Source organism: Populus nigra, chromosome 1 (genome assembly GCF_951802175.1).
Source record: "Populus nigra chromosome 1, ddPopNigr1.1, whole genome shotgun sequence".
NCBI lineage: Eukaryota > Viridiplantae > Streptophyta > Magnoliopsida > Malpighiales > Salicaceae > Populus > Populus nigra.
The window spans coordinates 32510917-32526593 of NC_084852.1; the positions used below are offsets into that span (position 1 = coordinate 32510917).

Genomic DNA, 15677 nt, shown 5'->3' on the forward strand with positions numbered 1-15677 from the left:
TAATAAAAAAAAGGATGGGGAAATAAAAATAGACGCGTTTGCCCATTAATTTTTTATTCCCTTTTTCTTTTTTTTTTTCTTTTTTTGTGTTTGTTTTAAATCAAATAGTGCTCCTAGCAAAATTGAAATCCGCAACCTTGTGTAGTTTAAGCCATGAGCTTATAATTAAGACACTACTTTACTTTAAAACACCTGAATAATACATCAACTAGATCCATTGTTAATATGAAAGAGTTAAGCAAACTCCGCCTGTTTTAGTTATATTTATTTATTTATTTATTTATAATACTTGGATTTTGTTTAAACTCTTTTACAAGTTTATATATGTTGTCTTAATTTATTATAAAATCACATGCAATCTACCCTAAAGAATACAAGATTTTTCTTGACCATGAGAATGGAAGAATCCCTTCTTATGTTACGCACAGAAGAATCCCTTTTTATGTTTTAGGCTGAGCACACCTTTGATTGGTTGAAGGTATGATGTGTCTTTGGATTGTCGAAGTTCTCTTCTTCTTCTTTTTTTTCTTCTTTTTAGAAAATATTAAGAAGAAGAAAAGCTTTTAAAGTATGCTGTGACAAGCCACAAGCCATAGCTATTGATTTAACTTCCAAGAATAAAAATCAAATCCATCCTTGAGGAGGGAGAAGAAAGGCAACTACAGGATAAAAGTTTTACACAAGTTAAATTTTATCAATTTAATGTAGCCACCAAGAAAATACAAAATATAGTGAGACATATTACAAATCGCTGGCTAAGAAGTCTTCCCTCCTTGGTGAAATGAGCATGGCTGGTGTTATTCATGCTATATATAATATAGGCTATGAATGTTGGAATAGTGTCCTCAAGGTTGTTTTGAAAGAAAAAGGCCATCCAGCATTGTTTCACACTGCCTCATGAGTTCGTAAAGCAAATCAGTGGAGAAGAATGGTCGTTGCATAACCCTAGGCATGGAGGAAAACTGAAAGGAAGTGCCTGTCCTCTTGTTGTGCTTCTTCACTATCTTGACCAGCCCTGCATGTATAGAATTCAAAATCATTATGTGGGAATTAAAACTTGGCAATTTGATGCGCCTGTACTTGGTCAATAAAGCTACCTGTCAAGTTCATATTCAGAGGTGGAGAGAAACGAAACGAAAGCGGTGTGTACCTGTGAAGTTAAGGACACTGTAATGCAGCAGCAAAACCATCTCTGCGTGAAGATTTAATATGTCCCTCTGCACCTGCAACTTCTCTTCATTACGGTCCAAATTTCCAGCCCTAAGTTGCATCTCCTGCTCCATGCAAATCATTATCCAAGTAGCAACGATGAACTAACCATGCATGTTGGCAAAAGATAATCTAAAAAGAAACTCTTTTTTATCGCAGAGAAAAGATGCAAGATAGTTAAATACCTTCAATCGGATGACATAATCTTCCTCTTTATCAAAATAAAACGCATTAACCTTGTTGAGTTCACTATGTAATAATCGGGTGAAACCAATTCTCTCCCTGATATTATTATTCACGGCCAAGAATCTGCCTGTGGCAAATCCTGGCCGATCACCACCCATCCTTCTGTCCCTTGACGACCGAGGATTAATCAGCTTCAACTGCTTCTTCAGCCCCTTGTAACATATGAACTGACGTTTCCATTCAGGAAGAACTCTCTCAACCTCGTCGCGGAGCCTCTTTTGATACTTCATTTCTGGTGGTGAACAGAGCGAGGGGGGTGAGACTCATGTAACAACAATTATGCTAGTACATCCTTTGATGCTAGACCAAATATATTTGTTGTTTTTTAACAAGTTTCCTCAAAATAATCGAGACATCGGATATGTATATACGTACATGTTTAATTTAATTCAACATGTCTCAGAAAGCGACTGCAGATATTGTCTCTAGTCAGCCTTCCATGTTGCATCTTCCTCGAAACAATCGAGAAATAATTCTCATTACTTTAGTTCGTGTTGCTTACAGAGAATCCGGATATGTTCATGGAGAAGTAATAACGTTTAATCCAACAATCCCTCTGCGTTTTATTTGAGGAATATGAGAACATAGATGATTCCAAACAATCATTCTAAAGAGAACCATTATTATGACTTTTCTACCATCAGGCACATTCTGTCGTTTCTGCTGCCTCTTATATTAGGGAGCCATGTATCCAACAGACAACACACAACCTTGAGACTAGGACAAGGCCATTACAAATATGTCCCCCAATCTATTAATTTCAATTACCCTGCAGAGTGCAGAGTAAACTATGAAACTACTGTAATGGTTTGCTAGATCATCAAAATAGATTCGAAATCCAGAGTTATTTGTTTCTACTCTGGCTGGAATGCTAATTTCTACAATGTAGAACAGCCTCCTAAGCCCCTCCTCTTTCTCAATCAGATAACCATGCCTCACACTTGTCCAAGCATGCAGAAAAGAAGATTGTGCTAAACAATCACTGCGATCAACCAAAAATACAACTAGTCTCCCAGAATTATTTTCAATTTATTTAATACATTGTACAATAGGTATTCAGATTTCTTAGAACAACAAGTCAACAACCATCCTAGTTTCAATCTCTTTGGACAGTTTTGTGGCATTCCCAGATGTCCAATGAAACATTGATCCTGAAAATTTTAATAGTCACATCATAAAAAGGAATCTAACACTCAGGATCCAGATCATACAATTGCCTCTCCATGGTTCAAAAGAAACATAGCAGGAATCAATAAGATGTTACCAATTTGTTACAAGCAAAAGTTTGAAGAGCGTTCCATGGGACAGACACAAACAACCAAGACTTTTACAATCTCCATTTAGCTGGTTGATTTTAAGAGCTTTCAGACTCAGAACTCTGTTGGAGGTTTTAATCTTGTTAGCCTTCTAACTCTTTCTTTGTCTGTGTTCTCCAGCAGTCCCTTCAAAGAATGGGAATGAAAATAAGTGCAAGGATAACAGGCAGCAAAGTCTATATTTATTCATCTTACATGAATACCACTTGCATTCTGACTTCAAATGGATTGCATGTAAGTTTAATTTTGTTGAACCTCACTCTCCATTCATCACGCATTAATGGAAAACACAAATTGCATTCATATCAGACTATTAACACAGCTGCTATGCCATGCCAAATAAATAAACAGTGTCGGGAATCTACTAAAACATAAGGTTCCTTTTTGCACTTTTCTCATATCAAACTTAGCAGTGATAGCAGCCTTTTAACCAAACAGAGACACTATTAAATATTGTACCGTGATTGCAACAACAAACATGCTCTTGATCAAGATTTTATGTATCAATATATTAAACTTCTTGTTTAGGATGAACAAACCCCTGAAATATACCTTATAACATTTCAAGTTTCTCAAAAGTTTTAAGGATGAGAAAGGGCCTGATTTAGAAGCTTACCTTCCAAACAATTTCATCCAGGCACAAGCATATCTTTCCGTACTTGTCGAGGAAGAGGCGCTCCGTAGGGGGCTTCCCACATACATCCTTTAAAGCTGATGTTATGGCGAAGATGACTTCTGCCACTAGTACGAAAGCATCCAGGGATGAGAAACGGAGCATAACATATCAGCCATAAAATCAATCATATAGGAGGCTCAACACCTTCCCAATCAATTGCTATTTCATCAACCACTTATAACACAAATTACATGCACAACCAAAAGAGATGCCACCATAAACAGGCGAAACCAAGGTTTCATTTATATTATTTTAATTAGTTTTCAGTGAAAGAATGGAACCAAACATTTCATTTTACTGATTTGCCAAAAAAAATAATACAATCACAAACCCTGTCAGAAATTTTATGTCAAGAAAGAAGAAACTGACACACAGATAGCAAGTCTTAAACTAAAAGGTGTAGCCAAGGGCTCACAAGCTCGATAGTATTCAACCTCAAAATGATCTCAGTATCAAGAAGAACCTCGCATCCTTGCACAAACAAGTATAGAATACTTGAAAGATAAAGATTTAACTTACACGCAAGTTCATCATACTCATCTTTGCCAACAATGAAAATGCTGACATCCCCAAGCACTGTGTAAACAATATAAACTGACCTGGCAAGAAAAATATAACAACAGTGATTCGAGTATAATTCACTAAAAGGGAGAAAAATCCTTGGTCAAATTATCCAAAAATTTAGAAACTGGTGTTACACAACTTTAAAGACATTACAATTCTATACTATCACAGAAAAAGTAGAAGAGCAAGGAATAGTCCATGGCATTGTGGCAACACTGCAACTTAACTTTCTGGGATCTACTTTTCTCCATCAAGTAATACAACCATACAAAGGAAGGTTTCTGATACAACTGCCACGCTGTCTGAATAGTGACAAAAGACTTTTGTTTGGCAAGTAACATCATTATTTTGGCATTTTAATTAGTTCTGCTTTCCTTGGTGAAACTTTTGAACTGCCTATTAGTACCCTAACCAAGATACTGGAAACAATTTGGCGAAGCTGACTCATCTGTGATATATTATAGATTAAATACTATAAAATATGGTATACCCAACAGGCAACCTAGAAATGGATTGTTGAAGAATTAACATTAACTGATCCATGAGTCATAATTTGCAAGAGCAACCGTTGCCTATACTATCCTGCAGAACTGCCTTTTCATATTATTACAGGTACACAATTTGTGTTAAAGAAGACACAACTAGAATAAAATTTATGAACTGCATAGCAACAACTAAGGTTCCCCCATAGCAAACTGAGAGTAGATGCTATAAGATGAACAAATCCAGGATTCATAATTTGCAAAACCAAAAGTTTCGTATATACATATATGCTGCACCACCATTTTAAGTGTACAGTTAACATATATTATTCATTACACAGAAACCACCTCGAATAAATGTGAAATGCATGATCAAACAAACCATGAAAATGATAAGGAAGAAAGAAAGAAAACATGTTTCATTGAGTTCCATCTTTTAAGATGATTTTTTATTGAAAGATACAAATGCAAGTACTCATTTTCAACATATATAAATCAATTGGGAAAGCTCAATTTTTATAGCATTTCAATTTTTAACTCCCAATTGACATTATTAGCAAGCAAACAATTTTGTTGATAGCAAATAGGTAACAAAATCTGGCCACAGAGAGATCAAACATATGATACTCAGCAAAACCAACATTTGTGGAAGCATCATCTTCTCAAACTGTACTTAACTAGCATTTTGAAGATAATGCAGAGATCCAGCTCTTGTAATACAATTTGCAAGACTTTTAAGCAAATGAGAAAATGGGGCACCGAGACATGGGAAATGAAGATCAATCAACCAGACAGTAAACAATATATGCAATCCATATTCAATGTACAAGTAACAAATGTCATGCATATTAAATCTACAACTCCATTTAAACATCAGAAAGGGTATAAAAAAATTTTCTAGAAACAAAAAAGTGTTATATATTTTGGGTACTTCTTGAATAAGAGAAAGATTATACATACTTGTGAGAAGCAACAAGGAGCTCCTCGTTTCTAACACCTTTTAGATTATCTGCCCCCAGCTTAACCAAGAAAGATCTCCAATGCAGCCGTTCCTCAGCTGGAACTCCACTAAACCTGCAACAATGTTAGAGTTCAACACTTAAAAAAACTTAAATTAACACTAACCAAATAATCTTATGATGAAAGTCCTATATAACTAGACCTATTATCTTGTTGATTGAAATTTGATATCCACAAGAGCAGCTGAAAACACTCTTCTTTTTTCTCTTTAAAATGGTCTGATGTTATCTGAAAATGCAAAACAAGTGGGGTCCTTGTGCCCAAAACACTTTCAGAACAGAAGGTAGTGACTTCTCCCGTCTATGCATGAAGACAGACGTCTCTTATTTACTGTTGGCCACTCTGGTTAGAGGACCTGATTAAATTGGATACTACTTTCAAAATGCAAAACAACAGTTGATGGCCTTGTTTGACTCAAAACTCATGTTTATTGTAGTTTTGTGCCCTAATGTCATCAAACACTGTATCACATCATCTAGCAGCCACAATTCGTATAAGCAAACGAGGATCTTCTATGGGATCATCTAGAAATGATCTTGAGCTTTCAAATTTCCACTTGAAATAGACTCTCTCAATACTCAAACCTGCGTAGTGTTACTTGGAAACCTAAGAATACATTAGCATTATGGGCTCATATGATCTACCATGTTTATTTTCCTTAAACAATCATGGATTTAGTCTACATTCAAATCAATTGCCTCACTCGCACCACAAGCAACACAAATATTCTCCAAGAACTAAATGCTCCTAATCATTTACAATTTCCCACTTCACAACAACACAAAAAAGACGCACATAAAAATAGACAAAAAAAAAAATCACACCATCTACTGAAAAAAAAAATGTAAACCCTTGTACGAAAATAAAATAAATAAGACATAAATCCATTCAAATTCCATCTAATCAAATATATATATATATATATATATATATATATATGAAGCCCAGAGAAGAAGATCGATTAAAGAAAACAATGAAACAGAAGTTCAAAAGTATTGATCTAGCGAGAACGATTCCGATTTTTAACGCGTACCGTTCGATTAAGATGTTGCCTTCAACATTTGCGAACAATACTGCAAGGATCATCTTTTTTTTTCAGTAATATAAATTTTTGGGTCTCTTTTTATTCTCTCTTTTTTTTCTTTTGTTTTTCTTTTCTTTTCCTTTCTTTCGGTTGCGAATTGTGTTTTGACGAGAACCAAGCTGCTGCGTAGTTTAGCATTATGCCCCCTGTATTTTAAATTGATTCACAAATTACATTTTTTTGTTATTTTTGTTATTTTTTGTTTTATTGCCGTGTTTTCACAGCAGGTTGAATATAAAAGTTTTGAAGAGTTAAAAAAAAATATTTAGAAAAATATTTTTATATTTTTATTAAACTTGTTTTAATAATATAAACTTGAGAAATTCTAACATGAATTTTTAATTAATATTTAGTTAATCTGTCAAACTTACGATTTAAATTATAAACTTCATTAAATTAAATTAATTTTTTTATTTTATTATATAATAAAAAATACAAAAATTAATTTATTATTAACTTAATATTAAAAGATAAAATTCAATACAAACAACCAACTCTTTTATTAATATTTAGTCAACTCACGACTTGGGTTATGGATTTCATTAGGTCAATTATTTTATTAATTTACTATATTATACAATATATAAAAATTAATTTATCATTAACCAAATACATAATTGGGTTCATAGTTTATTGACTGTGTTTTCATTATAAGTGGGATTCAAAGTTTTTGGAATGTAAAAAAATAATAACTAGATCATTGAAAACTTTTTGGTATTATTATGAAATTTGGTATAACGGTTCAAATTTAAAAAATCCTGACTTGACTATTTACTTAACTCAAGTTTTAAATTAAATTGTGTGAGAGTTATTCTAATATGATCTAGTTCATTAAACAGATCCAAAAAAAATCAATCCAATACTAAAAAATAAAATTAAATAAAAAAAATTCATATTAAATGATAGAATTGAAAAACAAAAATCACCAAAAAAAATGATCCAAAAACCCAAAGGAATTAAAAACCTCATAGTAAATTATGAAATTAAAAACTAAAAAAAAAAGATAAAAAAATGAGGGGCCAAAATACTTTTATTAAATTATATAAAATACAAAAATTGATTGAACATCAACACAATACTAAATGGAAAAAATTCAATGAAAACTTAACATTAAAAAAAATTAAAAAGAAATTAAAAAAACAAAAGGCCAATTAAAACAATTCATAGGCATGTCATTAAAAAATGGCAAAAAATATTAACAAATAAAATTCAATAAAAACCTCACATTAAAAGATGAAATTAAAAAAATAAATTAAAACAAATAGGGTAAAAAATGTATATTCCCAATAAAAAAAAGTCAATTATTATAACAACAAATGAATAAATCTTATGTTATAAAATCTATAATTATATATATTGAATATCAATTAGAATTTCTTGGACTTCATAACTCTTGGGTTTAGTCTCTTGATTTTTCATGACACTTAGGTTTCCTAGTATTCTTTGATGTTTTCATTTCTTCTTCATATATATAGACTACTTGTCATGTATTTTGATTATTGAAAAATATATAATAAAATGTGTGAATTTTTATTTTAAATTTTATTCTAGAAATGTATGTTCTTACTTGTTTTTTTAATTTTTTTAACACATTATCACCATAATCACTCTAATTTATATTGAAATCTTAGCACACATGAACTCTTATGTTACATGGCTTATATCAATTTCAATATTTTTTTTCCTTTCATTATTGTTCATAATTTATGGAATATATTTGGTTCTGTAACTTATTCTGGAAAATTTTCTTTCCTTTTTTTCATCAAAATTTAAAGTTCTTAAAGAACTAGTATTGTAATTTCCTGAAGAATTAAATAAATTTAATACAGTTTTTGAAGAACTAGTATTTCTAAAAAGCTAAATAAATAGTAGTCTTAAAAGACTATTTTTTTTCCTTTTATATTCATGATTTTTTAATAAGTTATTTCCTTTTTATAGATAGATAATTTAAATTTAACAAAACTTGAATTTACTACTCTTGATATCTCTAGGAATAATTATTTTTCATGAATTCTTGACTCTGAGATTTATTTGGAAATTATGAATCTTAGAGGGATCATCAAAGAAGAAAATGGTGTATCCTTGCAGGATCACACAAAAATAATGATTTTTATTTTACCACCATCTTCATGAAGAATTAAAAGTTAGATATCTCACAATAAAAGATCCTCTTGTTTTATGGTAAAATATATAAAAAAATATGACCACCAAAAGTTTATCATACTTCCTCAAGCTCGTTATGATTAGTTGCACTTGAGGTTGCAAAGATTTAAATTCGGTTAGTGAATATAATTTTACTTTTTTTAAAATTACCTCACAGCTAAAATTTTGTGGTAAAAATATCATAAAAACCAAATGTTAGAGAAAATATTCTCTTCTTTTCATGCCTTAAATATTGTCCTGTAGCAACAACATAGAGAATGTAATTTCAAGAGGTACTCAAAATTAATATTATGTCTTCTTATGGTTGAACAAAATAATGAATTTTTGATGAAAAATCATCAATCCCATCCTACAAGTTCAAAATTATTTCCTCAAGTGAATGAAATCTTTATTCAAGAGACAAAAAAGAACTAACAGTATATATGTAAAAAATAAATGAAGAAGGAGAAGAGATAATCATTCAAAATGCAATACATCATACCACCAAAAGTGAAGACAATAAATCCAAGCAAGAAAAGGGTAAGAATTTGCATAAACCTAAAGATAAGTGTCATAGGTGTGGTATGCATGGTCAAAATGGTGGCAAATACATACCATACCTATGACACTTATCGTATATCAAAACATTTTATGGATTTATATCAAGCCTCTCTAAAACAAAATACAGTTGAGACTAATTGTATCCATAAAAATGATATTGATGATCATAAGCATCATAATATTTATCTTGATGCTAATGTTTATATTGATGTTTAACGATTTCTTTGAAAACCCAAATAAAACAGATAGCATGCTCAGTGGTGAAATCCCTGGGGTTGAATAATATTTTTTATTTGTATTAGGATATTTATTTTATTATATTTTCAATAAAAAAAATATCAATTTTATTTCAATTAAATAAGAAACTTTAATAGAGACATGCTTTTCATGATAGAGATTTATGTCTGGTAAACAGTGCAATAACACAAAATTCTCAAGAAAAAAAATATTTTGAATATTTGACATTAACCAAAATTAATGTCATTATAATATCAGGTCCAACAGATATGATTAAGCGCAGGGGCTAATATGTTGTTATCAAATAACACAAAACTGAGCATCAAAATGCATTATATTCACCTAAGCCTAGAAGAAATTCACTTAGTTTTCAAGATATACAAGCTAATGCTTATTATATTGAAACAATAGATGAAGATAGAAAAGAATATATTTATATTATTTCATGTATTTCGGCTAAGAAACTTGTACTTGGGAAATTACATGCTTTCTCTTCTAGAATTTGTTATACGATCATGAAATTTATTAAAACAAATGTTGTGATACACCAGAAGTGTTTTGACCAAAAAATACTTATGCTTTGGCATGATTGATTTGGATATCTGAGATCAATAATGGTGTGACAGATTATTGAAAATTCATATGGACATCCTTTAAAGAACCTATAGATTCTTTTACCAAGTGAAAATACATGCGCTGCATGTTCTCCGTGTAAATTAATTACCAAACCATATTCATCAAAGGTTGTTATAGAATTATCATCTTTTCTCGAAAGAATTTAAGAAGATATATGTGGACATATTCATCAACCATGCGAACCTTTTACATATTTATAGTATTGATTAATGCATCAAGTAAATGGTCACATGTTTATTTACTTTCTAGTCAAATTGATGCATTTTCTAGATTAAGAGCACATATTATCAGACCATGGATATAAGTTCCTAACTATCTAATCAAGAAAATTTGATTGGACAATGCTGGTGAGTTTACTTCTCAAGCATTTAATAATTTTTGCACTTTTATTGGAATTAATGTTAAACATTCTATTGCTCATGAACATACTTAAAATGGTCTAGCATAATTATTTATAAAACAACTTTAATTAATTGTTAAGCCATTACTTATGAAATTAATTTTTTTTAAAAAAAATTACTTACATTTATTTGAGGACATGCTATATTATATATTGCATCTTTAGTTAGAATTAGACTAAATATTTATCATAAATATTTAACTTGTTTTTGATATACCACTAAATACATTTCATCTATGAATTTTGTAGCCCAAAAAAAAAATTACTATCAAATCTTAATTAATATACTTAAAGAGCCTCCAATATTACATTTTCCTTGGCATGGGGAAGATGCATTGACATTGAATATAGGTCGTAGGGGACGCGGGGCATTCTTATCCTGCCATTAAGAAATAATCAATGGCCAAGATGGGACTTCTTCTCTCATCGTAACCTGTTGGATCTCAATTAAACCACAACTTCTTGTCGGCAGTCTTGACTCTTGGGGTGAATGGCCTGTCAGAGCGTGACAAGGCAGGACACGTGTTCGCTACACAGTTGTGGCTCTAAGGTCATCTAGTATGGAGTACAAGGGGGCTGATTTTCAATTCTAACTGATTTTCAACATCCTATCTAACTCGCAAGTCACAACTACATCATGAATTTAAAATAATTCAATAAAAAAACAAAATAAAAACTATAAATTCTTTATAATGGCTTCGGAATTACGTATTGTAAATTCACTTATTTTGCAAGGATATAATTGGCCGGAATGGACAAGGATAAATTGGACACTAATAGTTATACAAAGATAGTTCAGGGTTTTTTATTTTTTATTTTTTATTTTTTTAAATTTTTTTTTAAAGGATATAGTTTAACTAGCTAGACTTTGAGTTTGCTATTCAAATATTACTAGTTCGGGTTCCACAAATCTCAAAGCTACTGAAAGTTTACATGGTTATTAATTTTAGGACTTGTGAAATTAGTCGAAATATGCACAAACTGGTTCGGATACCTATATTAATTAAAAAAATATAGATCAAGTTTTTTCTTAATAAAAATAATTTAATTAAATATAAAAAAATATATTAAAACTCATTTCATTATTAAATAATACTCTAAAAGGTACGGGGAAAGAATTGTAGATTTCCCCATGCCTGTACTCTCATAGAGTACTCTTATATATTATAATTATAATTATAATAATATAATAATAATAACATATACTAAAATACTCTGATCTATCTTTTTTTTTATTTAATTGTTTTTTTATTTATTTTTTCTTTTAATAATTTTTTTTAATTTAGTTTGTTAATGTTATTTTTTTATTTAGTTATCAGATTTTTGTGACACGGATCCTGAGTTTGACGGGTTAACCGGATTTTTTTTACTTTTTTTTCTTTTTAATTACCTTTTTTCATTTAGTTTAGTTTATTAATGTTAAATTTATTTTTATTTAATTATCAGACTTTCATGACACGTATCCCGGGTTTGACGGGTTAACCTAGTTTGACGGTTTAACCCAGTTAACCCGTTAATTTTTTTTTTCTATTTAGTTATCAAACTTTCATGACGTGAATCTCTAGTTTGACGGGTTAACTTTGGTTGAAGGGTTAACCTAGTTAATTCAGATTTTTTTCCTTTTTCTTTATTAGTTTTTTTTCTTCATGTTGATTTTTTTCTTTATTTTTTTCTTTTTCATTAATCTATTTAATTATCATACTTTTATGACACGACCTTTAACTTTGGTTGAAAGGTTAACCTAGTTAATTCAGATTTTTTTTTCTTTTCTTCATTAGTTTTTTTTTCCTGTTGATTTTTTTTCTTTGTTTTTTTCTTTTTCATTAATCTATTTAATTATCATATTTTTATGACACGACCTTGCAGCTAAACTCACATCCAAGGCCATTAGGTCTGATGTTGCAGCCAAACTCACTTAAACTTAGGTCATACAAGTTTAATATTATTATTAATATTATTTTTGGGTTAGACGTTGCAGTCAAACTTAAAACTATTGGATATAACTTTATAGAAAGACCTAATATTTTTAAATTTTAAATTTTTTTATTTATATAAAAATTAACCCATAACATTGCACGGATGACGTAACTAGTTATATAATGATATATTGTGTAGATTTTCTATTTTATTTCCTAAAATATTCATAGGTATTAGGAGTCCTCAGCAGTTAATCATTCATAGCTTAATTATCACATCAGGTTCATAAGTCTTTAATGAACCAAAATCAAATTATCTTTAATGAAAAAACTCCATGCCGACTAATGTATAAAAGACATGGACGTGATTTGTTTAGAAGTGATAATTGAACCCATGATATTTTGGCATTTGACACCAAGTTACTATCATCATTGGTGCTAGGATTTGTGGATAGAATAAAAAAGGTGTATTTAATCATTTTTCCCTGTTTCACTCATTACTTCCACTCTTGGTTTGCTTTATTACTTGTCTAAAATGCCCCCTCCTCATGGCCCTTGATGGATGTCCACGTGAGACACAAGGAAGGAGAGATTCCAAGAGCCGACAATCAAATGCAACGTTAGAAGACGCTATTCGGCATCATTACCGTTGATAGCAAGTTCTCACATGCGTGAATCACGGGCATCTCGTACAACAGAGAAAAACAACGTGGGACCTGCAATGTCTTTATGCTGCCACGTTAACCCATGATTTCCTTACGCTTTAACACCAAATAGTGGACTTCTTTTCTAACATGTCCCCACAGCTATAGAAGAAGGAAAATAATTCGAGTAAATTAAGAATAATAATATATTAACATGAAACTAGTGGCGGGTTAGATTGAAGAATCTTTTTTCTTTATAACTTGATTTAATCACTTGAATGCATGTATATACATGACGTTAAACTTGAAATCATAACACCACCTTCTATGATGAACACAATTGAAAGCAAATTCACTATTCATATAAATAATAAAGTTGATCAAACCTCTTTTTTTTACTTTTTTTTCTATTTTTTTTAATTTGTTTATGGCTTAATTCCAGAAGATAAAATTTTTATTAATGTAGAAAAACAATTAAAAATAAGAGGAACATAGTGTAAAACATAAAGAAAATTCATGGCTAGTCTTAGAAAGTGTTTGGCAGTGTGGTGACGGTTGCTTTTCAAATAACTTTCGTGTCAAAATGCATGCCAATAATTTTTTTTATTTTTTAAAAATTATTTTTGACATCACCACATCAAAACGATCTAAGACATAAAAACCATATTAAATTTTAGCAAAAAAAATTAAATTTTTTGGGAATGCGGTTTGCACCGCGCGTTCCCAAACGATTTCTTAGAGTTTTTCTTTTGATCTAAAAGTTTATTTTCTTCCTTTTCAATCCCTGGATTTCAAAGAGGGAAGAGAAACTCGTTAGACAATAACGAGGTTGTTGGTTGATCGCATTTCGACCACAAAAAAGGATTTTTATGTTAATGGTAATGTTAACTCTATGGATATAAAGATCTAGAAACTCACAGTCAAATCGACTCTTCCCAAAAACATTAAGATCAAGTTTGGAATTGAGCTTGATACAATGATAACTTGTATTGGGCCACCAAGATTATAAGTAACCGAATTCCTACTTAACACCTATAAAGAGACGTGAACGAAAAGTATAAAAGATGCCTCGAAACTTGGTTAATTCTTCGATAAGTCAAAATAGTTAAATGAAAAACCAAAAAGTATAAGTAAAACCTCTCACGCATAATAATAATTGTTAAAATCAAAGTTTGTCCCTAAAAAACATAAATACAAGCTAAATAATCATATTTACAATAACTAAAAATGTCTTAAACAATGTTAAAAGTAATAATAATAAAAACATTCTAAATAAAATAGAAAAAAGAATCATAAACCAACTAGAAGACTAATACAATTCTTGCATAATAACTTTTGGACCTTATTTCAAGGCCTTCCTAATATCTGATTACCTTGAAATTTTAACTCAATATAGAACAAAACCTTTGAACACTTCTAGTAAAGTTTCATCATAATCCAATAGTGAGATAAAAAAATTATGCTTGTTATAGTAAACCGACGCGGATCAGGCCGCGAACACCAAGGACCTATTACACGTTCCAAAGGGGCCATCACAAGATCCAAAGTGAAGGCATTGAAAAAAGCATTGAATGAGCTGGTTGTGTAAGTTTCAGTTAATGCTGAACTTAGGGATACTTTGGAGCATCAAGAGGAGGCTTAATATATTTAATACATGTGCAAGAGGGGCACAATCCATCCATAACTTTAGAGGACATGATGATGTAGATGGTGATTTAGATGCTATCAAGCTGAAAATACCTACTTTTCAAGGCAAAAACGATCTCGAAAACGTATTTGGAGTGAGAGAAAAAGGTGGATTGAATTTTCAATTGTCGAAGCTATTCAAAGGTGAGGAAGGTGAAATTGATAGTCATTGAATATACAAAATACACATTAATTTGGTGGAATCAAAATGTGATTGGTAGGAAGAGGAATGAAGAAAGGTTAATGGTGTTATGAGAGGAGATGAAAGTGTTGATGAGGAGGCAATTTTTGCCTAACCATTATTATAGGAATTTGTATCTAAAATTACAAAGTTTGTATCAAGGTTTTAAGTTAGTGGATAAGTATTATAAGGAAATGGAGATCGTGATGATTTAGGCCAACATAATTGAGGATAAAGAGGTCACGATGGCTAGATTTCTTAATGGACTGAATATAAAGATTCTGAATATGGTGGAATTATAAAATTACATAGAGTTGGAGAATATGGTCCATATGGCCATGAATGTGGAGAGGAAAATAAAAAGAAGGGGCAGGACACGTTTTTAGACCAATTCGGCTTCATCTTCATTAGTATGGAGGTCGAATCAAAAGAGAGAAAAGGCTACCTAACCAAAATATTTTAGCCTTACTAAAGCTGAACCACCTAAAGCTAAGGTTGAACCTTTATGCGTTTTAAAGTTAAATCTAACTCTCAACCAAAACATACTCGAGATGTTAAATGTTTCGAGTGTTAAGGGCTTGGATAATGGTGATGAGAGACAATGGTGATGTGGAATTCAAGAGTAACATTTTAGATTATGAAGACATGTTACCATTGAAGGATTGTACTAAAGATGA

The 15677-nt window shown here is 30.8% G+C and overlaps 2 protein-coding genes across 2 annotated transcripts; both read right to left on the reverse strand.

Annotated features, from left to right (window-relative positions):
* Positions 1-598: 598 nt before the first annotated feature.
* LOC133684455 (SPX domain-containing protein 1-like) lies at positions 599-2334 on the reverse strand. The gene is made up of 3 exons (XM_062106836.1): positions 1395-2334; positions 1151-1274; positions 599-1015 (listed from the first exon to the last, which is right to left on the reverse strand). Exons 1-3 carry the CDS (start codon positions 1683-1685, stop codon positions 846-848), a joined length of 585 nt encoding a protein of 194 aa, XP_061962820.1. The 5' UTR covers positions 1686-2334; the 3' UTR covers positions 599-845.
* A 131-nt stretch (positions 2335-2465) lies between these two features.
* On the reverse strand, positions 2466-6731 carry LOC133684471 (uncharacterized). The gene is made up of 5 exons (XM_062106837.1): positions 6547-6731; positions 5454-5567; positions 3967-4046; positions 3388-3512; positions 2466-2897 (listed from the first exon to the last, which is right to left on the reverse strand). The coding sequence occupies exons 1-5, from the start codon at positions 6597-6599 to the stop codon at positions 2826-2828; spliced, it is 444 nt and encodes a 147-aa protein (XP_061962821.1). The 5' UTR covers positions 6600-6731; the 3' UTR covers positions 2466-2825.
* Positions 6732-15677: the final 8946 nt, after the last annotated feature.